The following is a 25,679-nucleotide window of genomic DNA, read 5'->3' as shown; positions in this document are numbered from 1 at the left end:
CTCTGCACTCTCCCGAATCGATTGAGGAGGCTGCAGCAAGGCATGCTGATAAGACAACGTGGATTCTAAACTGGGGAGAAAAGTGGGGAAAAGCATAGAAAGATAAAAAATAAATAAAAAATAAGATAACCTACTGCCTGTGGTCTCGCTGTCCAAGCAAGAATCTAAACTGAAAATAATTCATTATAATCTAACCGTCCTTTGAAGGTTTTGGGAAGCACTGACTGAGAACGGGGATGCCTCACTATGCAAGTAGAAAGGCCAAAAACCTCTTTGAAAAAAGCATCAGGGCCAAAAGCCTGCACAGCAAGAGTAATAAGCGTAGCAGCTTTGATCCATAATGCGCTTTAATACTCTAATGATGAGAATATTAAAAGCTAAAAAAAGCTGTGAGACGTGTGGAATTAGATCATGCCAAAAGCCCTCTGCTTAAGCAGCCAGCCAGCGCCTCTGTTAACACCCTGAATACAAAAGGGGGAACTTGTTATTCATACGGATTATTGAGGTTTTTCTTTTTTAGCTCATCATTTCAAGCTATGTTTTTCGCTAACTCTAACTGTAATTGGGCACTTACTTTCCTCTGGGGAGAGGTATGACATCACAAACATCACACATGGAGGACGGGCAGTCGGGGAGACTTTAGCTGCCCTATATGAGGGCTTCTTTTAAGCCACTCCTCCTCTCTCTCCCTCTTCCCCCCTCCCCTCCCCTCCCCAGGTGAACTATGACTCCCTCCCCTCTGGTACCGTGAAGTAGAACTGCTCGGTCTCCTGCTGGTTGGCCCTCCTCTTGGCCAGGCTGGGCTTGCTCATGAAGGACTCGGAGGCGATGGACTTGACGGAGTCCATGGAGCCCCCGTGGTGGAAGCACTCTGTCACGTCGTAGTCCTCCACGCTCACCATGTCCTGGATGGTCAGCAGCGTGGCCTCCATCGTCTTCTTCACCTGTCGCATGACCAAGCCCGTCACTCAAGACGCATGTCCAAAAAAACACTGTTTGTGTGTGTGAGTGTTAGTGTGTATGAGAGCAGAGGGTGCGTGTAAAAGTGCAAGAGGGCTACAGTACGCGTGAGAGCAGCGTGTGTGTTTAAGGTACGTGTGTAAGAGCCGAAGGTAGAAGGTGAGTGTGTTGGAGTGAGACAGAGGGGTGTGTAAGAGACTTCACTGCCTATGAAGCGTGTTTGAGTGAGATAAAGGTGTGTGTAAGTGTATGTAGACTGGTGGAGTGAGAGAAAGGTGTGTGTTCCAGTGCATGTAGTGTGTTATAGAGTGAAAGAAAGGTGTGTGTTAGAGTGTGTTCTAGATTGAGAGAGTGCTCTGACCTCCTCGTTCTCGATGTTCAGGGTGGAAAGGCGAGTTTGTAGCTGCTGGCTCCTCTGGATCAGGTCTGCCTGCAAGGGAGGCTGAGAATATATCTGTGACACCTGGGAGAGAGGAAGGGAGGAGGAGAGGGGTAGAGAGAGAGAGAGAGAGAGAGCAGGCATGTCATTGACAAAGGAAGAAAAAGCTTAAAAATATACAGAGAGCACAGTGCAGCGGGACAATCCCCCCACCCCCACACAACTCCACACTTTTTCAGCAATCTACAAGCAGGGATTACAAACACCTGAATACCTGTAAAAACTCTGCCGTGAAAAAGGTGAAAAGCCTAATGGAGCTGCTGATTCGGATAACCCGACTTGTGATCCTATGTTCGACTCAACAACAGGTTTAACAGCAAATAATGTTGCTGTTCCCCCCCTAGCCCCCCCCCAAAAAAAACAAAAAACATTACATTATTAATGTGGGTCACAATTTCAGGTCAGAAAATCTGGGATTCCGGATTAATTGGGAAAAATCCCATCCCTGAGAGAAAGCGTGAGAAGAGTAAACACCCTTCTAAGCCTCGTGCCTCATACCAGGAAGTGGAGCCTGCAGACCCTCACTCAGGCGTTAATCACACTCAGGGAGCTAACAGGCCCATAAACGCCCTGCGCGCTTGGGGCCGGTGTGGTCAGCCTCGGACAGGAAGTGGTCTGCAGCTGAAACATACATGACTGTATGACTGCAGACTCACGGGCTGGTGATCAAAGCTCAGACATGGACACGGGCTCTCATTCTGAACCCTCTCTGCAATCCTGCCCCCTGGTTTCAGGGGCTTTCTCAGTGTAAGGGGGGTGGGGAGTAGTTTGGGGGAGGAGGGCGTGGGTCACTGACACACACTGGCATTCAGCTAGAATGATTGTGTTGGTGCAAGCAGACATGATAGCCTTTGAACTGAAGTCAAAACACTCCAGCAACACAACTACAGCAGATTACATACGTGGCTTCTTTTTCTGACAGGAAATTCAATCAATTCCTGTATTATTTATAGATTTTTCTAATAGATTTTTTTCCAATTTACTGGCAGACACTCTCATCCAGGATAATTTACAGACCAGGGTTATGTCATCACTCCACACAGCTCAACAGGCAATAACATTGACTGTATGAAACACACAGTTACTGTCCACGGTTCACAGCCTCGAAATGGCTTCACTGTGTGTGACCAATGAGCAAAGACGAGGGGTGGGGGTTGGGGGTGGGGGGGTAATTGCTTCAGGGAGGAAGAAGTATGGTTTTGCTGTGATATTAGGGGGTGTGGCTTTTGATGTGTGTGTGTACAGAGGACGTGTCATTGTAAAAGCCTTGGGGGTGGGGGGGGGGGGGGGTGTTGAGACAGGGCACTACATGAGGCAAGGCAGGGCATTAACAAGGTCGAAGGTGTCTGAAGGGTTGGATTATGCATTTGGCCACATTAGACTACACCTGGGCCCAACCCCCCCAGGGCTACCCAGAATCCTCTACACCCGCGACCGTGACTGACCGTGTCGCCCATGTGGGGCTGGAACTCGAAGCGCATGGGGGGGCAGAAGACGTTGTTGTAGGACTCCATCAGTCGCTGCTTGTCGCCGGTGGCCTCCAGGTTGTCCGCGGCGTTCTCGATGGTCTCCAGGCCGCTGTGCTTGGACGTCTCCACGTTGTACTCCGCCGACAGGTAGGTACGGACGGCCCTGTTCAGGCTGGCGTGGTAACCCAGGTCACAGCACTGAGGAAGGGGGGGGGGGGGCAGATGTGTGTTTAACTGTGGTTCTGACTCATTGTGGTCATTAAAGATCCCATAGCGCTCATCCTGTGCAGTGTGGAGATGCCCTAGTGACCTGGCTATGCTTCTGACCCAACTACTTTTAATCTGACCTCCTCATCAGCCCCTTTAACTATAAAGCACTTTGGGACTCAGAAAAACACAAATATATTGCATTATTATTGATCTGTATGAACTGTGCATTCATCACATCAATGTTAGGACAGTGTCAACTGCACTTATCAGCAGTAGCGTGGTTCTCCGACCCCACGGCAAAATACTGAAATCTCTGAAATGCCATTAGTTCATAACTTAAAAACACCACAACAAAAAAATAGTTATGCCAAACGACAACCTACATTTGAATTAGATTGATTACGCAGGCTGAGCCGGTGCACTGCGGATTGGAAGCAAAAAGCGTTTTTGTAAGACACGAATGGCAGACCGTTTGCTCTTAAAACATGCAGCACGGGTCTCATAATGACGACAGGTGTGAAACTGGGGGGAAAAGGGCAGAGAGAAACACACGCTGCAGGCAGAGCAGCAGACGTTCGCGGGCTGCACTCACATCGATGAGGTCGGACAGGTCGTGGATGTAGTACTTGAACACGCAGCAGTTGGTTGCCTCCAGAGCCAGAAGGTATTCGTTCCTGGCCTTGATGGCTTTCAACCTGTTCTCTGTGTACTTGGCCTGCCGCTGAGGGGGAGGGAGAGAGAGAGAGAGAGAGGGGATGAGGGGAGAGAGAGAAGATGAGGGGAGAGAGAGATGAATGGAAAGAGGAAGTGAGAGGATGGAGGGAGACAAAGAAAGAGGTTGCAAGGAGGGGGAGAGACAGAGATAGAGTGTATTGAGGAAAAGAGATGGAAAGAGAGTGAAAGTGAGACAGAGGGAGGGAGAGAAAGACAAGGAAGAGTACAAATGTAAAGATATCAAAGAAAAGAGGGATCTGTAAAATAAGGAGTGACCAGCACTGATAGTGCAGAGAGTTTGGCCAGAGCTACAGCCCTTGTTTTCACAGTGCTGCCATTGGCACTTACGGAGGGAAACGGAATCATATTTGGAATGTTTTTCCTCTTGGGGTGAAATAAACGGAGGAGACAGACTAGAAAATTGCTTCACTGCAGTACGGCTCATGTGGATCCCTCAGCTTTAGGCCCATAAACATCCCATCTTCAATGGTCCCCAGGCAAGAGGGGCCCCACCCACACATCGCAGGAGTTCTAGAACATTCCGCGCTTATCCAGAGCATTAATATATTAGCAGTAATAAAATATCAGAATTGTCTTTTCATCTAACAAGACGATGACTGACGGCTCACTGTAGCTCCACCCATTTTGGGGCACTCACCCCCCCCCCCCCAGAGAACGCTATCGAACCTTCTCTTTCATCTTCTCCATCTTCTTGACGGAGCTGCGGCGGACGTGCCTCTCCTCCACCCGCACGCCGGCCAGGGAGTCCGGGGAGCGGCTCATCTTCTCGCCCTGCTTCTCCGCCTCCTTCAGCTTGCTCTCCGCGCTGATGCTGTCCGTGTTGTACATGTGGTAGGCCTTCATCACCTGGGGAAGTGGGACACGACGGGATCAGCCCTCCTCCTCCTCTGCAGCAGCCTAACCCCCCCCCGCACGGCAGACTGCAGGTGGCTCCTGCAGAAGCTCAGAGATTTAGGAGCTCAGGCGGCTCAGTGCTCAACGCACCCTCAGGGACAGTGGAATAAAACTGAGGTGCCAGACTGCACCCCGGGCCCCACAATTCAATCACCCAGCTGTCTCTGAGGCCTGGAAACGGTTACCAATTTACTGTTCTTATTATATGCTTTATATTTCTCATTTTATGGCGCTCTTAAATCTTAGCGCTATTTACTGTGGCAGCGAGTGGGAATGACCCTAGCAAATCCTATAACCGAACACTCTGCCAATCATAAAACACTGCAGAACTGAGAAACAACAGCCAAATAGCAACAAACAGACTGCAAGCCAGCAGGGCACCAGAGATGCAGACAGCACTCCAGGTGCGTAGCAGTTTGTGCCACTCCGGGTCTTAGAAGAAGCAGATTAAGGTTCTGACAATTGGTTCACTGGGTTGTTTTCTAGTAAAGCTGCCATGGTTTCACCTAAATTGGTAGAAAACTGAAAACCTGCTATCTTCAGTAATCTTCTACATCTCAGAATTGATCTGGAGCATAGTCCACTCTGACAAGCCACCAAACAGCTAACGCAAAGGGCTTTCGCACACGCACGCATGCACACACAGTGCAGAGCATTTAAATGCAGGAAACACGCAGAATCTACTTCCGCTCCATTAAAGTGGAGTGCTGAGAAAAGCCATAAAAATAGAACATTAACTGAGGATTTGGGGCAGGGGGGGGGGTCTCGGCTGTACCATATTAATCAGAAATGAATGATAACCGGGACCAGGACTGGGACCACTTTCTTGAAGATACAGACGCTTCAGGGCTCCCACACTGTCCCAAATGACCTTTGACCTCTCCCACAAGGACACATGACTCTGCCTCTGCCCTTGCTCACAAAAAAAAGGTAGGTTACCGTGTACAGCTCGTTCAGAACTTTCAGCAGATCCTCCTGAAGCTGCAGGCCCATCTCTTTACTCTGGGGACAGAGGGATAGAGAGAGAGAGGGAGGGAGGGAGGGAGGGATAGAGAGAGAGAGGGAGGGAGAGAGGGAGGGAGAGAGAGAGAGAGGGCACAATTCAGTGACAGAAACCATAAAAAGAGAGCAGTTCATTCAGTGAAGCAAATCAGACTCATGGGTATAACGGAATACCCGCTGAGCCCGCTCCCCTGGCCACTGCACTGGGCACTCTGAGGAGGAGGAGGAGGAGGAGGAGGAGGTGGGGGACACTGCAGATAAAGGAAGCTGCTGTCTCGGTGAGAAATGAAGAAGAGGAGATGTGCACCAGCATGCCTGATCCCACCTCCCCCCCCGCCACCCCCCACCCCCACCGTTCTCCCATCCATCACAGTAACACTGCACCCCTAGGCCACAGCGCAATAAAGCTACCGGCACACTTTCACAGGGGTTTCTGCCCACTGTGCGTGTGTGTGTGTGCGTGTGCGTGTGCGTGTGTGTGTGTATGTGTGTGTGTGCGTGTGTGTGTGCGTGTGTGTAGCATAGTGTGGAGTTTAATGCAACGTAATGTATAGTAAAATGTATTTAATGCAGTGTGGCGTAATTAAATTCAGTGTAATGTCATTTAATACAGTCTAATGTAGTTTAATGCAATGTAATATGGTGTAATGCAGAGTAATGCCGTGTAATGCAGTGTAACGTAGTTTAATGCAGTGTAATGCCGTGTAATGCAGTGTAATGTAGTTTAATGCAGTGTAATGCCGTGTAATGCAGTGTGATGCAGTGTAATGTACTTTAACGCATTTTAACACAGTGTAATGCAGTGCAGTAGGGAATTACCTTCTTAAAGAGGCGTCCTGAGTCGTCGCTGACCTGCGTGAAGCGGGGGATGATGTTGTTGAGGTAGAGGTCGCTGAGGGTAGCGTGGTCTCGCCCCTCCCTCTTAACCTGGCTCAGCAGAAGGTTCCAGCAGTTCACTGGGGAGAGAACCCCCTGCTCCTTCCTGCACAAACACCAGACACCAGCGTCACAGCACTGAACACACTGAACCTAACCCCACCCTCACCTGCAGGAGTGGTAACCCCGATCTGGCTCACCTGTACTGGTGTTGCTTGGTAACCCAGGCCTGGCTCACCTGTACTGGTGTTTCCTGGTAACTCCACCCTGGCTCACTTGTACTGGTAGCTGACCTGTACTGGTGTTGCTTGGTAAGCCCGCCCTGGCTCACCTGTACTGGTGTTGCTTGGTAACCCCAAACTGGCTCAGCTTTACTGGTCTTGCTTGGTAACCCAGGCCTGGCTCACCTGTACTGGTGTTGCTTGGTAACCCCACCCTGGCTCAGCTTTACTGGAGTTGCTTGGTAACCCCAGCCTGGCTCACCTGTACTGGTGTTGCTTGGTAACCCCAGCCTGGCTCACCTGTACTGGTGTTGCTTGGTAGCCCCACCCTGGCTCACTTGTACTGGTAGCTGACCTGTACTGGTGCTGCTTGGTAAGCCCGCCCTGGCTCACCTGTACTGGTGTTGCTTGGTAACCCCACCCTGGCTCAGCTTTACTGGTGCTGCTTGGTAAGCCCGCCCTGGCTCACCTGTACTGGTGTTGCTTGGTAACCCCAGCCTGGCTCACCTGTACTGGTGTTGCTTGGTAACCCCAGCCTGGCTCACCTGTACTGGTGTTGCTTGGTAACCCCAGCCTGGCTCACCTGTACTGGTGTTGCTTGGTAACCCCAGCCTGGCTCACCTGTACTGGTGTTGCTTGGTAACCCCAGCCTGGCTCACCTGTACTGGTGGTCCTTGGTGCTGCGCATCTTGGAGAGGAACCTCTCGGCGAGTTTCTCCAGGTTGCGGGAGTACTCAGTCTCGATCTCAGCCTTCTTTCGGAAGAAGTCCTGCAGGTCCTGGAGAAGCTGAGCTCGCAGCTCGCACTGCTGATCCAAGCACTTCAGCTGCTCAGCCAACTGCGCACGGATCTCTGCCAGAGAGAACAGCCCAGAATCAGCACAACGTCAATACCGATATGAACAATATTCATCAATGAAGTCCTATAATTACTATCAGCAGCAGTAGTAGTAGTAGTAGTACTAGTCGTAGCTGTCATATTACTAGCGGTATTAGCAGTGTTATTATTACTATTATTTTCATTAGTAACAGTAGTAGTATTAACTTATTAGCATGAACAGATTATTATTATCATCATTAATAAGAATAATTAACTACATTTCATATACAAGCAAAAGAGAAATGGCAAATGACTGGCAAGCTAAATAAGAGCACTGCAGAAAATGAAAGGGACTCCACACACTTCACTGACTGCAGATAAGGCAGCAGTCATAAAGAGAGGTGATGTGCCAAAAGACCACACAGGGCAATTCACTGGACATTTCACTGGACAATAGCTTTTCACTGAAGATTTAAAATAGGATACAGTGCACAATGCTGCCCTGCCAAGGGAAAGGAGTATAATTAAATTACAAATGTCATTCTCTTTCTGTTCCTCCTCACAGTCTCTCTCAGTGATCCCCCCCCCCCCCACCTCCAAATTAATATACTCCGCTGAATATCGCCATCTCCTGTTAAATAATAACTTCAAGATTATCTTGGCTTAAGGGATATTACAACTTGCACAGCACATTCTGGGAGATATCAATAAACCATATTCTCAACCGCAGGGCTGTGTCAGCAGTCTGCAAACCCCGGCGCAGTCCCGCTAGAGCGAGGGGCCCGCACGACGTTCCCCTAACGACGCTACGGAGCGAAACGCAAGGGGCGCGAGAACGAAACGAATAACACGCTGCTTACTCTCTCTGTGGGGACAGTGCAGTATTAAAGCCGGCTCGCCCTGGTCTGAGATCACAGTGGGTCGCTTAAAGCAGAGTGCGTCTGGGCAGGCTAATGAGAGTTTAGGCTAATCAATTTAGAGCTCATAGAGCGCTCTCTGAATTACAAGCACCGTGCATGTGCATGCATACGTGCGCGCGCTCACACACACTGAAACACACAGGGAAACGCACGCACACCCGCGTCCTTCGTTAAGCTCCGAAGGTAGAGCTGGTCATTCTCAGTAGGCACAGCGAGTCACACACATTGGTGGCCTGGAAACCGAGGTGGACGGCACACATCAAACCAGGATTTCCTGTGGCCAGACGACGCATCCGGCACAGCATTAAGCCTGTCCCTGAGTGCACCAGCAAGGCCTGGTCGCCCCACAAACCAAAGCCACCTGAGCCCGGGATCAGAAGTAGGGCAGAGCGGCTTACAGACCTGCGTCCAGGGCTAAATATACGGGCCCACGTGCACTGTGGCACCCTTTAGCTGAGCCGCTAGAGGTGAGCCGAACGCGTGATGGGAAGGGATGCTACGTCAAGCCACCGCGCACCTTGCCATATCCCGGCCCACCATCTTAACATAGCGTGTGACGCTCACCCAGATTTCCTGCGCTGACCAAACCCTCCTTACGGCTAGTTATTGGGTGCAGACGGAAGTATATTATTAATGTAAACGTATCTGGGACATCAGGTTGCATATTAAGAGCAGTGGCTGCGATAGAAACAGCTTCTGTCTGAACTGAAGGCACTTGCATTCCACTATATTCTGTGATCCTTTGGGTTATTTTTAGCTTGTCATGAGCTCATGAATCCCTGATGAATGAATATTAAGTTGTGTTTGTCAGCTTTGATCCTCCTACACACGAATATACTTTCAAATGCCGAAATTCTAGAGATACTCCCCTTCCTTTTCATGCTGTACTTGATCCTGTTCAGCTCTTTCCATTTTTCCTGTCGCTAACTTTCTCCTTTTAATGCCTTTTTCTCTTCAGCAGTGACAGCAAGTTTCAGAACAGATCCAGTGTCTCTCCAGACAGACAGAACACTGCAGAACTTGGCCTTGGGACCGGGGAAAATGTAGCAGGATATTCTCACTTCCTGAAAGAGCGAGTAACCATGACTGTCACAGATCAACACACACTCTGCCCAGGGCTGGTGAGAGGATCTTATTCTCAACATACATCAACCAATCAAATCCAGGGCCATTAGTCATGTGATGCAGACACACAGGGCCACAGCAAACATGAGCAGACTGTAAAAACAGACTGCTCACAGACAGGACATGTACACATATGCACTCGCAAACATCAAACTGTTTTAATATCAGGAGTTTTCTGTGCCGTGAATAAATAATCTTAATAGAAGAATTTATGTCTGATTATTCAGTAGTTTGACCACTTACTGAGGAGCCAGATTAATATTGCAGTATACATATGTACAGAAAAGCACAGAGAACAGACAATGGCACAGCAACATTTTAGGAACTGCAAGGATTACAAATTCATGAGATTTCTTTGAGCTTTTGGGTTCAAAACAAGAAGTCGGGTACTTCCTTCTGTGTGGGCTGATGGGAATCAGGAACAGGAAGTAAGTGGGGCCAATGTGGCATCAAGAGGGTAGGGTCAAGATGTGGTGCCAAGAGGGCATGTGAAGAGACAGAGAGGACGGACGAGAAAGAGAAGATGGATGGAAAGAGTGAGAGGATGAGGAAGATAAAGAGGTGGACTTTTATGTTCCTCTATTTAAATGCTGCAATACACGTTCTGAACGATATTTAAACAGCCTTACACCATTACAGCAGACACAGAGAGAAAAACATGACTGTCTTTCCATCCTTCTCAGTCAAGTCTGTGTTGAAGTTTTAAAGATCCAGGACCGGCTATAACTGGATGTTATGGTGGCAGAAGGATGGCTTCAGACGCTTTCCATTCACGAGGAGAAGCTTAATGCCTCTCAGGTTTTAATCTGTCCGTCTTCAAACGGGATCCTCTAACATACAGAGAAACCGCAGAAGTCCACACTGGCAGAATTAATTCTCCATGACGGACGCATTCGGTGGCGGTGGGAAGAGAAAGCAAAGGGGAGGAGGAAGGCTGGGGCAGGCTGCTTTACGGTCCGAATGGATGGATTCAGACGGGGGGGGCTGGGGTGGTGGCGGTGGCGGTGGCAGCAGCCCGTATCAACCTCAAACTGCATGCTGTAAAATGTCCCTCCGCCTCCAGCCTCCGCCTGCACGCGCAACGGAATCGCCGTGCCGACGGGACAGAGCCCCGGGGACCGGCGAGGGTCTGGCGCTGCGGCGGGAGGACTCCCCGCCGGAGCGGCTCTCTGGCGGCGAGCCGAAGCGCGTGGCGCAGCCCTGCACCTGCGGCGGCCCGGCGCATTCGCCCGCTGTGTCAGCACAACTCGGGCACTGCGGCGCCTGCGCCTCTCCCCCCCCCCCGCGCGCGAGGGGCGGGCGAGCGGAACCCACAGGGCTGAGCCCACTCACACGGCTCACAGGGGCGAGACAAACGCCCGAAAAATGACGGACTAATGAGAGAGTGAGAGTGTGTGAGAGAGAGAGAGAGAGAAGAGGCAGAGAGAGAGGGGGAGGGGAGAGACAGAGAGAGAGGGAGGGAGCGAGAGAGAGGGGCAGAGCGAGAAGGAGAGAGACAGAGACAGAGAGAGAGAGAGAGAGAGTGAGAGAGAGCTGAAATAAAGACAAGTGAGCAGTTCCAGTCAGGGGGAGCTGCTGACATCAGAGAAAGCAGGCTTGCCCAGAGAGGAAGGAGGAAGAGTGCCACGCCGACTAAAAGAACAGACAGAGACTTTACTACAACCCCCCCCTCCCCACCCCCTGATTTCCATAATCAAAAGGCTTGGCATGGAAACACATCAAGTAGAAATCTGGAACGGGAAAAGAGAACGGTCCGACTGCTGCTCGATTCCGGTTCTGTCACTGGGGCAGGGAGGGGGAGCCCGAGGGAACAGCGAGATTTGGGCTCCAGATGAATGCTCCCAGCAGGGAGGTGTTGCAAGGTCATGCTCAAGCAATCAAAACGAGCTATTAATGAGACGATTAACACTTACAGCAACATCGTAGTCACTGCTAAAGTTTCTTAACAGGCAACAGAGCCTTGGATACAGTTTCCAGAATTTTCCATGGTGACAGATTCATTTCCTATGCAGGAAGTGTGTTTGTGTGTGTGTGTTTGTGTGTGTGCGCGTGCAAGAATGGGTGCTGCAGGGGGCCTTTTTCTTACACTATTTTCTCTTGCATCCAGTTTGAGAAGAGGCCTACATAAATCTTTTATTACAAGTTTATTGTATTGTTATTAAAAGTGAAGTTAAAAGGAATTCTGGGGACTAGGATTTATAATCATGTCAGTACTTCATTAATCACAGAGAATGCATGGAGGTGATGAGTGAATGAAGGCTCACACTGGTGAGTTTTTATTTTTTCTGTAGTAAATATTTTATCTATATGTTTATTTTATCTTTTTTGTGACATAATGCATTCTACTCTGTAAAACACATTTGCTGTCTCAGGTTCTCTCATGAAAAACCCAAAGGGAACCATCAGCCAGCTGCCGGATTGTGAAACGCTTGAGGTTTAGAGGCCGTCTGCGTCGAACCTGTTATTTATTCTGCAGATGCTCAGAGCCACGTACAACGCAACTGAAGGGGGGAGGCACGAAATGTCTGCCACAGACCACCAGGGAAACTGCCAAAGGATAGCCAAAATGGCAACCAAGCAATCAAACTGAAAATTCAGTTATATTTGCAGCAATTAAATTTAAGCTCTGACTTTAACCTTTCAAATGGACTGGGTGGCTCATCTGGCTAAAACACCAGGCTGCAGTATGGGGACACACCTCCTGGTCTGGGGCTAAATCCTAATCAGACCAGAGTGGGCCATTAACAGCAGCTTTTTACCATACACTGCAAAACCCAAGAGCTAAGTTTGCTCAAACGCTTTGAGGTAACAGACTGCCTTTAACTATTTCGGTATTCTGTTAAAGTAAGTATTTACTGGTCTTGAACACAGTCACTTTTTCCATTTTTTAAAAAGATGAGAGTACTGAATTTGTTTAGTTAGACTGGTGTTTACGTTTCACAATAAAATGAGTCACAGGGCAGGAGTTTCAGTTGGAGGGACCATCGCCGTCTGGTCAGCTGGTGCCTGCAGTTAGCCTGTGGCAGATGCACATAGGGATGACTGTGGAGTGAGCATCAGAGACCGGCAGCTGGACACCCCAAAATAAGATAAATGGGGCTTCAGATTAAGTTTAGGTTTATATCATTATGGTTTAGATTTAGAAAACAAAAAAAGTTGAACCCTGCAGTACATAAGAACTTCAGGTCGGAGGAAAGGATCCAATGACCTTCAAGGGCACCGTCAAGGTCACGACCCCCGCCCACCACGCACGGCTCCATCCCGCAGGGACACCCCCTCCACTTCTGGCTGGCTGCAGTGACCTTTGCTTTGACTGCTTGCTAAGAGACTTCATGAGATCACAGTCACTGAGGCCTGGGCCCCGCAGTCCAATTCCCCATCCCACAGAAGCATTAATAATAAGGGAGCGCTGGGAGGGAAGGGATTATCTGCGGAATCATGTGGGTCGTTTAGCAGGCGGTATTCAGATGATGACTTTCGGGGTTTGATGAAAGAGACCGCTGCTCTGGAGGTGGGGCGGAAGGGGTTTGATTGACAGGGGGGAAAACAGCTCCGATGACATCATCGCCTGACCAGCGGCTGCTGAATGCGTGCCAGTTCAGTTTCTCTGGCCAGTGGCACTGTGCCACCCCAGAGGCCGGTGTTGCCATGGTGGAGAATGATGAACAGAGCCCCACGCAGTCATCTGCTCCCTTCCCCATGACGGAAGATGGGGAATTAGTGTTACTGTGCTTAAGCAGGGTTCTACCATTGGGCTGTAGGCAACATAGCCTACTAGTCTTACCAGCCTCAAAACAAAAATGAAATCACAGCTAAAGGCAAATTTCTGAACTGATGGGTGAGGTTGCGGCTATGAGACAGGTCTAGCAAAACAACCATGCATTCCAAGTTTAGAAAAAGGGAGAAAAAAAAAAAAACAATAATCCTTGTTATTTAAGTCACCCTCAGTAATGGAGCACGTTAATGCTGAAGCTGCTTTGAAGCCCAAACAGTCACAGCTCAGAAGAGCACAGGGGAGAGAGCATAGTACTCTCTGTAGCGTACCGTGTAGTTCTTAGCACTGACCGTGTCATTTCCTGCGGTGAGGTCACTTGCTGCTCAGGAGAGGTCTACCGATCCACCCACACAGTTGGAGGTCACCATGTGTCTTGCATTGGTGTCCCCACTCCCTTTGGTGCACCTCAGTAAATATCAAGCACCACAATTCCTATAATTCCCATGATTCCTCAGAAATCTCAAATGCCGTTTATTCCACACGGAAAATAAATTCCTCTAATAATGCTCTGGCAGCATTGCGAGATTCACTTAATTTGGATGAAAAGTAAAAAACGAGAAGTCATGCACTAGCTAGCTTGCCCAACCCCAATGAATTAAAACAGAAACCCTAGGGTTTTTAATATTATAACCTGAGGAAAAAAATTTGTTTTGATCAGAATGCCAAAACATTATTTGTGGCTTATTTCATCCTGCTGATCCCACGGTTTCATCCTGATTCTGTTACAAGCGTCATAATAAAATTATGAACAACATACATTTACAGTGTTATTATTGTGAGTTGGTACATTATGGCAAAAGCTGTTATTTTTATCAGAATGCAAGTGAATTAGTGTAAAACGCAGATTTTGAAATGACCTGCATTCCATGGGCTAGCGTGACCACTGATTTGGATAGCCTATTTCTCTAAAAGCTGTGTAAAGCCAGCACGGTCGGAGGTGAAGTCTGAACTGAAGCCTGATTGAATTGGGGTGGCTAGTGAAGGGCATACCCCCACCCCTGGGAGCGTATCTGACCCAAACATCTTTATTTACATTGGGCTGCGAGCATCCCGAGCAGGAGGGCTGCTGCCGGGCCTCCCACACCATTTTACAAGCTCTCAAAACAAACAGCGATGCTGAGGAGAAGCAGCGCTCCGTGCGCCGCCCTCTGCGTCATAAAGAACAGCGACCAGCCCAAAAAGGTTCTGGCCCTGGAGGGAGGAGCAGTGTGACTGATGTGAGAATGGCTTGGACCACCCTGTGTGAGCTCTGCTGCGTGCAGGTGTGACTCACACATATCTTCAGCAGGCTATGTGTTCATTTCAACTTAGATCATGTGCCACAGACACATGGATCTAAACCATCATACACGTCTTCCTCCAGTCCCCTTAAACCATCCCATAACTCTTCCCCCGTCCCCATAAACCAGTTCACACCCCTTTCCCAGTCACCTTAAACCATCACACACACCCTTCCGTGTCCCCTTAAACCAGTAAACTCCCCTTTCCCCCGTTCTCTTAAACAAGTCCACATCCCTATCCCTGTCCCCTTAAACCAGTACACACCCCTTTCCCCGTCCCCTTAAACTAGTACACACCCCTATCCCTAAACCTTAAACCAGCTCACACCCCTTTCCCAGTCACCATAAACCATAACACACTCCTTTCCCCGTCCCCTTAAAATACACGTCCCTTTTCCCCATCCCCTTAAAGTACACAGGCCTTCTTCCAGTCCCCTTAAACCATCACACTTTCCTTCCCACTGTCCCCATAAACACTCCTCCCAAAGGCCTCAGTTCCTCTGGGTTTGAGGAAGAGGAATGCATACAGGAGTGTTTAAGTCCTGAGAGGGCATGAGCGTGTGGATACATGCATGCATATGCATGTACATGTGAGCATGTGCCACTTCGCCTTGATATATGTCCCTGTGTCAGAAAATTTAATTCGTTGGCAAAGAGAGAGAGAGAAAACAGACAGAAAGAAAAAGAGGGAGTGGTGAAGAAGAGAGGAAAGAAGATGACAGCTCTGAGAAGGGCCAGAGATTATCAGGCCCGACGTGGCAGGGATTTAGAAACACGCTAAACCCCAGCTCCAGGACAGGAAGCCGTCTATTGTAAAAACAAGACCTCTGCCCTCCACTCCCCTCCCCTCCCATCCGCCAGAGTCCAGGGGGTCATGACCGAGGTCAGCGCCAGGTCAGGAAGGTCAAGACCGAGCTGTAGAGCTCCACGGCCCTCCTGTAAGGTCACGCAGAAAGCTCGGGGAGGAGAGGCAGCAGACAGATAGCATTCACAGCCCTGAGGGAGGTCCCCTGCAGTGTTATTCAGCTCACACACATTAAAGGTACCCCTCCCAGACCAGTTTGGGTACTGATTTACCATCAGCTCTCTCCCAAGGCCGTACGTTACCCTAAATTCCAAGCCATAAAAAACAAAAATATAAAAACCAGACATGCAGCAGCAGGGCTGAACGGCTTGCTAAGCCACTGATAAGCTCTGCTGTCTGTCAGCGGTCCACAGGAAAGCGACTTTCAGCCCAACGGCTCGTCATTTTAGCACGCGTCACTCAGGGTCTCATTTCAGGGTCCCAGGGCCTGCCGCCACCAGGGCATCGCCGCGGCGCCGCCCGCCGGCCCGTATCAGCCCGAGGAGCCCATCCGAGAATGACCAAGAGGCACCGCTGAGCCGCCATTAGGAGGAGGAAGCAAGGCAACGGGAGGATTCACTAGAGTGTGCTTCTCAGGGCACAGACGTACTGCCGAAGAGGATCCAGGAGTGACCGCTAAAGGCTTTGCACACGCACGCAGACACACAAACACACGCACGGGCACGCACACGCGCACACACACACACGCAATCTGCTGCCCCACCGTTAGCAGTCTGGCTGCGCTGCTTGCACACATGCCTTGAATGCAGATGAATGCAGATCCATGCATTGCAGGAACCATTTCCCCATAAATGCTTTAACGTCAGGCCAAAGCGTCCGGTGCAGAACGCGTGCGCACTCGCGCGCAGGAGCGTGCACGCTGACACAAATGTGATGGATTGGACCGAACAGACCAAACATTTCAAGATCATCAAAGCCCCTTTTTCTCTAAATCAGATCAAGCTGAAAGCCAGTCCCTCTTAAACAACTCTTACTATCGACCGGCCGAGCTGAGCTCTTTACTCCGGCAGAGTTACGGCCTGTGCGGGCCCGCGGTGTTGTGCCGCGGTGTTGAGTTTGTGTTTCTGTGCTCCCGCCCCCCCCGCAGGTTCGGCTGGGACGCTGCCAGGGTGACTCAGAGGAGGCGCGGTATTTCGGGAGGAACAGTCAGCAGCGCTCCCCTCTGCAGTGCCTGATCCCCCGCTGGCTCTCCTCAGATCACTGATCTCATTAGGAGATCAGGGAGCCGCCTCCCAGCCCTCCCACAGGGACTGAGGGATTTGGGCTCTCCTTCCTCAGGATCCAGAACAGGAAACAGACGGGAGGAGAGAGTCGCCATCATTCCAAACAAAATGGGGGGAAAAAATTTGTGAAAACGGCGAAGGTTTGTAGATATACTCACTCTGCACAGTATTACAGTCACTACATCTCCAACTCACTGCAGATTCTATTTATGATGACGATAAGATGTTGGTTAATATTATTATTATTATAATACAGAACTGATCCCTCCCCACTTTATCTACAGCTGAACAGTATGTCTGCTGCTCCAGGACCAGGCGAGCCCAAGTCTGAGCCCTCTGCAGGATGTCTTTAGGGCTCCATAATAAGGACCCGCTCTGCACTGACTGTCCTGTCAAACTGCTCTCCCTCAGCCCAGCCCAGCCAGGGTTCCACAACAACATTCTGGCACAGGATGTTCTACACAAACAAGAGAAAGCACCGACCGCAGGTTCAGTTCTTTAAGAAAATGAAACAGAAGTACAGAGAAGTGATAACATTCAATTATTCTCGCTGGAGAAAAAAAAACCCCTTTCCATTCTAATCTGACACTTTGTCTTTAACACCATGGGGAAATTGTGTAGAACCAGGTCGATAGCCATTTGAAACATTCAAGAAGAGATTTGGTAAAAAGATAACTGCAGTCCATATCCCGTAATCATTTGAGAAATCTTCCCCTCTGTGTCTACGCCTGGCAACACATATGTTGATAAACATGACAACCAATGAAAAACAACTAAAAGGAACCTACCTTCCAACCAGACAATCCTGTATCAGCAGAAACCAGAATTTATTTATTTATTTACTTACACATGCATGTGTGGAAAACGTTCGTAAACCCCTGTTTGGCTGACGACAGATGGTGGCATGGATAATTACCAGATAATTAAATTGCACCTCAAACCGTAAAAGTGAAATATATTTTTTTTTTATTTGACAGTGGAACGCCTGTAGGCAGGGATGGCACATTCATTCTCCAACAGCAGAGCCTAGGGGCAGCTTGGCACCTTCCCCAAAGTCTGTGTTGCAATGCAGGCTTCCAGGAAAGCACTGCAGTTCTGTTTTATCAGCTCCAGAGAGAGCAAATGTAAAGAAAAAAAGAAATAGGCCTACATCAAGCTTTTCCACTCACGGCAGCATTTGCAATCTTTTTTCAGGACGGCTGACAACGCTCACATTTCATCGCTCCATACGGCTTGATACTTTCCAAATCAGTACTAGGTGAAAAGCCTTTGGCCAACGACAGGTCCATCTTACCCAACAAGTTCACCTCCCCCCCCCAACCCAAAAGAAAGTGGAAAGGAGGGAACACTTGCTCTCCTGTCTCATCTCCTCCTCATGGTCTCCCATCTGTCTGTTTGTTGCATCCTCCCTTCCATTTAAACCTGCTTTTAGACAGATTAATAAGGCCTGTAAATTTTACATTCAGAAAGGTTGCTTGTGTCTTCTAACACCTTAATCTAAAAGGCAGATTAACTACTGCATAAAATCGGTCATTGACCAATATAGCCAACGAGAAGGCAGGTCAAGCGACAGCTTTTTGCCGCTGATTTAACTCCATAACAACATGGCATGTGCGTAATGGCTGATTCAGCACACAGACAGGCCTTCCCCCTGTGCTACCTCATGCGGTGCCACCGTGCTTTTGGACTGGACTTTTCCTGACCTTGGAAGAGCAGCGCCGCAGTTTAACTACATTCTCTGGAGAACAGCAGGTGTGTGATTGGCTGGCTCAGGTGCTCAGGTGTTCTCAGGGGGGGGCGACGCAGGGATGATACTAGAATTCACTAGTGCAGAGAATGGGAACGTACCCGGAAAGCTCGGGCACCAGCCATTTCAGGAGTATCACACAGGAATTTGGCTGGATAGAGGAGAACAGGAGAGCCGGGGTGTCACAGGATATCTATGGTGTTGATCGCTCTTGGGAGAAGGGCGCGGAGGTGCTGACAAAGACAGCCCTCAGTAATCCGAGCAGCCCCACAAACATGCTATTATTGGATTTTTTCCCCTCTCCTGTTCCCTTTCTCCAGTGAAACTACTCAGATTTCCTTGTAAACACTGGCCCAGGTCAATTAGTGTAAACCAGGCAGAAAGGATCATGGGAAATCCTTTAGCTCCACCTGCAAACGATGACTGACAGCATGAGGCAGCAGAGCGACAAGATGTGCTTCATCACTCAGCATAATCATGACCAGGCTGACAGGGATGAAGAACATTAGCATGGCACCTCCCAGAAGAAGTCCAGGGTTTCGCAATGCACCGCATAGGCCCACCGAAAAGAAAGGATAGGTGGGTAGGCCAAAAGCAGATTGAAACTGAACACCGTCCCGAACTTTCTTAAATGATGAGTTTTTTCTAAAAAGTATACCGACGGTCACTGTTCCAAGGATACATTATGGGTGTCAAACATCAGAAAGACCGAAGAGATAAAGAGTCGAAAGAGTCCTTTGCCCCCCAGAATGACCTGTTCTCCATCTGCACCATCAGATGGGACTACAACTGTCCTTCCAAGTTTGAGATTCAGGGTTAGCTCGCTGGGCTGACCAGTCAGGCTCTGAACTTCCAATCAAAACTGCAAATAGAGCACACTCCCAGGGGAGGAGAAGATGAAGGAGCCAATCATCTGGGCATAATAAAGTGTTCCCATGCATCTGCATGCATGTCTGCAGCTTCTATAAAAAATTAAATGTATGACGACACGCACACGCACGCACTCGCACACGCACACACAGTTTTTTTAATTTCTGGAAATCAGAGCAGGACTATATACATTGTGCCTTTGATGATCATGGGACTGCTGGGGATTGGGGATATATATTGAGGAAAATCAGAGAAAATCCTGACAGTAAAGAGTCCTGTGACAATTTTGCGCTGAGCTGTGAAGCACACTGTGACAAATCCTTTGTGAAATGCCCTACAGAATTACATGTTGAATGGAAAGATGAAGGCGACCCTGCTATGGTTATTGCCACTGAGTTCCGCATTGTGCAGCCAGCAGAGTAGGAATCAAGATAAACATAACTTAGTATGACAGGAATGGGTTCAAATAAAAACACGGCGGAGATGGACCAATGGTAGAAAATTCCATCAGCACACTTCCATAGCATCCCTCACACTCCTCCTCCAGGTGGACAAAGAGGCCAATATAAGAATTTCAGCCTCCTCAAGCTGCTCCTTCATACTATTGTTCTATGACTTGGGCTAAAATACACCTAACTTGAAGTTAAAGGCACTTGCTCAATTGTACAATGACAGTGTCCTACCTGAGAGTCGACCTACAACCTGGAGGTTAAAGTACAGTTCCTTAACCATTATGCTAGCGTCGTAAGCTGCAGAGGCAGAACAGGCCCAGAACTATGATGTGGTACAGAAAATTAAGGAATAAAAAAAACTGAAACCAAAAAAAAAACCAAATTGATTGTTTTAAGAAAGATCTGAAACAGCTGAGAAACTCACGGATCTACAGCATCACTGTTTCTGCCTGTGGATCTGTAAGGCCAGCCTCAGCCAAGACACAACACATCCCACTCAAAGGAAATCACACGAAAAAGAGCTCCAAAAATTCTTCAGAATGATTCATCACTTTCAAAACAGATTTCCATCTTATGCGACACTGTCTTACATAATCTATTTTTTCGGCACCCACCTTTATATAAGGGAAGCATAGCCTGACATTGCCACTTGTCCACTGACCGGACAGTGCCAGTAATTTTTGTTTTTTAGTGACCCGCTTTGCCATTGGAAAACAAATCTCAAAATATATTTTGACGGTGAAATCATATAGCAGTATGACTATCATTTCGGGAAATACCTTCTTTGCGATTAAGCATGCAGAATGCTGACTATTTGGTAGCACGAGACAGAAGACATTTTGTTTGCACTATCTCTCTCTGTGAGTGTGTTTGCAGAGCCTCTCCACAGTGGCCCAGAAGGGAAATATGCCACAAATCAAGAAATGATGCAAATTCCAAAAACGCAAACAAAAACGTTAATCAAACCAATGGAGCTACCTAAGTATTTTACATAGCCTAAGCAAGTCCATGACCTATTTTATCAAGCCAATGGTTCATAATGTCACAAGGAGAACCCTTTCAACTCTAAATAAATCTATTAATTTCTTGGCTAGGCTTCTTTTAATGTCCTCAATCTTTACAGAACAGAAATATCATAAAAAAAACCTTTTCAGATGAATTGTATTAGTATCCAAAAAGAAGACTATAGATACACCTTAGCTGTCTTAATTGATACAGAGAGTATTTTGGTCTGTATGGGTCTATACAGATTGCTATCTATCTTTTAGAGATGGATGTGCCTCTGGCTTGTGTAGCCTTCATAAATACAATTGGGTATCCTACTATGACACTAGTGTATAGGCGGGTAACTACGGGGTGCAGATATCCTAAATTCTGTATGTGTGTTAGCACCTTAAAACTGCTAGGTGTGCAGCGGTAAGAGTCAAAGAGGAATGCCAGGTCAAAATGAACGTAGTTTATTGTACAGTGTGTTCAATAATGGGAATATGCAATGGTGCAAAAGGGTGTGTGTGTGTGTACATCAGTGTTCTATTTAAGCATATCTTTAAGTTTCCCATGATATTGGCTTTCCAACAACCCCAAACATGATTACACTGTATTACGGAGAACCTCAGGCTAACATAATGTTGATCCAGTAGGATGTTTTGCGACTGAGCACCGTCTCTTTATCACGCCCTGCTGACTCCCTGTCAGCACCGCAAACAGTCCGTTTTCCTTCGGAGGCGCGGCAAGGGGCACACTTCAGTAAACAACACCTGAAAATGCTCTGATTCCCGGGACATTTTGTGAAAGATGACCTAAGACCTAAATCCAGAACGATCCCAGGGCTCATCCTGGACTGGTGGCGACCGTAACTCCATTTTTTAAGCAGTTAAAAAATAAATAAGGGTTCAATGAAAACAAATTGTGTGTTACTAGTTGCTTGTGTCTAAATTGTAATGTACAGTAATGGTAAACGGTAAATGGACTGCATTTATATAGCGCTTTTATCCAAAGCGCTTTACAATTGATGCCTCTCATTCGCCAGAGCAGTTAGGGGTTAGGGGTTAGGTGTCTTCCTCAAGGACACTTCGATACGCCCAGGGCGGGGTTTGAACCGGCAACCCTCCGACTGCCAGACAATCGTCTTACCTCCTGAGCTATGTCGCCCCATGCAGTAGACATGCCAGAATGAGAATACTAACTTGGCAGCATCAAAACCATTTGATTTGCGAACAGGCCATTAGTTTCAGTATGCAGGCCAGTAACACTTAAAAACCACTGGCCCAGATTGCCAATGGAAAACTGACCTGAATGTCGACCCGTGGGAAGTTTACATTCTTAGCATTTTTATATGAGATCTAATATCAGCAGTCCCACATGTACCTGCGACACCAATTCAAGTACTTCTCAAGTCCTTTCAAGGTTCTGTTCCACCAAATTCAATGACCCATAAAAAATGTACAGTACATTATATCCGTTGCATACCATTAACAAATAATAAAAATGACCCCGTTCCAACAAACAGTATTTTATACTCCAAATACCACATTTTATACCCCATTTGTAATCTCAACCACTCTGATTACAATTCTAACCCAGGATACATTTCTAAGGGCATAATTTAAATAAACTGTGCACAATGAGGCTTTGAAAGAGAATTCCATATAATCCCCGAATGACAAAACATTCCAGCACTTTAACACTTGTATTACGTTGAAAAATAGTTACATCCATTTACACAGAGTAAATCTATTCAACACAGTCAATAAATTCTAAAACAATGAAAATCTTAAAGTTTCCCCATCTGGCCATTCACAGCAAACAAATACAATAACATTTTTATTTCAAACACTATATTTAATAACGAGTGGATTTAGCTAAAACTGTTCAACCAACTTGATAAAATGTTCAGTAGCCTAATTAAATTTATTTTTGCATTTCATAAAGGTGACCATAAAACACTACTGACATAAATTGAACCACAATATCATTTTCATATAAAAAGTGTGCAGAGACATTCCATTCAGCTGTGGGTGAAAACCCTCCTTAAAAGTACATGACCTGAACTTTCTGAACTTTTCAGGGATTTTTAGGGAGTGTGGGAACTGTGTCAAATGGAAGAAGGTTTTCGGTATTCATGAGTTTATTTCTTTAAAAAGAATTGCAGCCATTTATCAAGTGCCTGGCTCATTTTGGGCAGCAGTGCCCTACCTGGGATTTGAACTGGCAGCCTTCAGCATACAAGCCATGATCCCGAAACTGTGATCGGCTAAAAAAACCGCTGGTGTGGAGCTCCATCGAGTGAAACCCCCCCCCACCCCCCCCCCCGGGGCATCGCAATGTCAAACACAGAACTCTACGATCAACAGAAGAAATGAATCTAGCAGGCTTTATAATTTATTCCATGCTAGGCTACTGACAGCCCAAAATGTAACATGAACAGACCACGCAGAATTGTAACTGCCGGCCTATCATGCCATGAAGAGACATGAGACAGAAATTGCATTTCGAAACACGCAGGTTCACTTGAGCAACCGTATCAGCCTGTGTTCTGCCAAGAATTTGCAGGGGGGGGGGGGATTCCTCAGATCCCAGATCTCAATCTTAAACCCTAACCATGATCGACAGCGTGACAAACCACTCCAGGATCTTATACTCCCGCTGCTGTCAGCCGGGGTGCCAGCACAAGGGGAATGGATCAAATCAATCACTGCAGAACAAGGTCAGGTGCCATCCTGCATATCTCTGCTCCCCCACGTCTTCAGCAACACTGCAGTTTCCCCCGACATCTTAAACACTGCAGACTCTCCCCCTACATCTCATACACTGCAGTTTCCCCGTACATCTTATACACTGCAGATTCTCCATAAATCTTAAATGCTGCAGATTCTCCCCCTACATCTTTAATACCGCAGACTCCCCCTACATCTTAAACAGACTTTTACGTAAGCAAGTCAAAGTCCCATCTCCGCCCCTCTTCTTGATTGATGGGTGGGTAACCAATCTAATATGACTGCACAAAATACCCTGCTCATCTCAAACCACCTGCAGTCGAGTTGTGACAGCGTTGACAGTGCTTTTTCCCCCCTCTAGATTAGTTTAGCTAAAAATCTGTTTGGTTCCATTGTAGTTAGTAGCTAGCAGTAACATTAGTATTTTATAGCTTGTTATAGTTCCGCTCGCTTTGCCTACGTGCTTATGATGTGCTACAGACTGATTCCATTGCCCCTCCCTTCCCCCTCTCACCTGAGCTCTCACTACAGACCCCAATTTGCGTCCTTTAAAACTGTGAAGTGAACTGTGAAGTTCAACTCCGTGTATTTTTTTTTCTTTGAGTGAAAGACATTTTAAAGAGAAGCAGACCGATTTTACAAGACATTGTTTCTACTTGGGTATTTTCCGCCAAGCTTGATAAATATGCTTCATACCACTGATAAAAATATTATTTATTGTGCAGGAGCACTTTAATTCAGGGGAAACACAGACAGTTTAAAAATAAACAGCTACGTTATCATTCATTCTGCTCTGGCAGAAAACCTCCTGCTCCAGCACAACAATTTATCCACTGCTCCTTTGTGAAGACGCTGTGCTTCTTAACATGAATGCCATCACCATCACGTGGGAGACAGACAGTTCAATAACCTACAAGAATCATTCAGCCGATGCAGCGTGTGCCAGCGCCAAATTCATTCAGCCTACAGCGTAAGAATGAACAGACCAAGTACTGCATTGTGGAATTGAGCTTACGAAGGAGAAAAATTCAAACTGAGAGATGGAACAGAGGAAATTCAGCTTCCAAGGCCTGTAAGAGAGCATGCCTATTTCACATGGCTGTTATAGAGAGTAGAGCCGGTATAGAGCGTCCCTGCTTCACACAGCTGTTATAGAGATTCACTGCTTCACATGGCTGTTACAGGGAGTCCCTGCTCCCATAGAGCTGTTCCAGGGAGTCTTTTCTCCGTAGTGCTGGAAGGGAGAATATTGATTTTCGTAGCCAAGGAGCTGCAGGATCAGTGCTCTGCAGCGCTGCTTCAGACGAAATTAATCTCCCCACTGGAGCAATCAGGGCTATTGTGTTCCAGCTTCCTGTAAACACCCAGCACAGCGTTATCCAGCAGCAAACTCAGTCAGCACCACTGCGCCATACAGAGCAGACCCAGGCTCCTGTAACCCGCTCGCGCACCAGGTTCTGGTGGAGGGCCAGGTTTTAAAGCCAAGAGAGACGGCTTGTGGGCGTTAAGGATTCCTGTACTCATCCTGCATTTCTAAAATGTGTATCCTCTTGTCACCAGGGCCAGGGACACCAACAGAGACCCACCCCCACCCCTGCCACAGCCCTTGCCTTCTCCAAGGCCTGCAGACTGTGTCCTGGATAACAAATGATACTGTGAAGATCACAGATGGCGGATGATAGATGCTGCAATCACACTTGGCAACTGGGTTGCCATGACAACAAATCGTCACAGACCGAGCCGGAGTTGAGAGGTCATTGGGCAAACACCATCGCAGGCAGCGAGGGTGGACAGCAGAGTGGCATAGCAGTTCGGGAAGCAGCAAGTTGCAGGTTCAGTTATCAGGTGGGGTGCTGCCGTTGTGCCCTTGAGCAGGGACACCTTTACCTGAACTTCTCTGGCACATTCAGAGAGTTGTGCAACTTAAGGCGTGTCAAATGCACTGGATCAGGTTTGTCTGGATCACAAATAAACAAAGTAATTACCGTATAACTGATGGAAATAACCAATAAAGACGGTTAAACACCACCAGTCTCTGAGAGAACAGAAAACTTAAAGGCTAGCAGTCCCTCTGATGCAGG

General features: G+C 47.8%; 1 protein-coding gene across 2 annotated transcripts in view; it reads right to left on the bottom strand.

Annotated features, from left to right (window-relative positions):
* LOC135233966 (SLIT-ROBO Rho GTPase-activating protein 2-like) overlaps positions 1 to 25,679 on the bottom strand; it is a 49,961-nt gene that overhangs the window by 14,077 nt on the left and 10,205 nt on the right. For both annotated transcript variants that reach the window (XM_064297989.1, XM_064297991.1), the window contains exons 3-10: positions 7,466 to 7,658; positions 6,529 to 6,691; positions 5,647 to 5,709; positions 4,480 to 4,659; positions 3,671 to 3,799; positions 2,845 to 3,066; positions 1,322 to 1,423; positions 747 to 944 (exon numbers count right to left, since the gene is read on the bottom strand). In XM_064297989.1, the coding sequence (XP_064154059.1) occupies positions 747 to 944; positions 1,322 to 1,423; positions 2,845 to 3,066; positions 3,671 to 3,799; positions 4,480 to 4,659; positions 5,647 to 5,709; positions 6,529 to 6,691; positions 7,466 to 7,658 (1,250 nt within the window). The remainder of the gene's footprint in view (positions 1 to 746; positions 945 to 1,321; positions 1,424 to 2,844; positions 3,067 to 3,670; positions 3,800 to 4,479; positions 4,660 to 5,646; positions 5,710 to 6,528; positions 6,692 to 7,465; positions 7,659 to 25,679) is intronic.

This window comes from Anguilla rostrata, chromosome 11 (assembly GCF_018555375.3).
Source record: "Anguilla rostrata isolate EN2019 chromosome 11, ASM1855537v3, whole genome shotgun sequence".
Lineage (NCBI taxonomy): Eukaryota > Metazoa > Chordata > Actinopteri > Anguilliformes > Anguillidae > Anguilla > Anguilla rostrata.
This window is presented reverse-complemented; position numbering and strand designations above follow the sequence as displayed.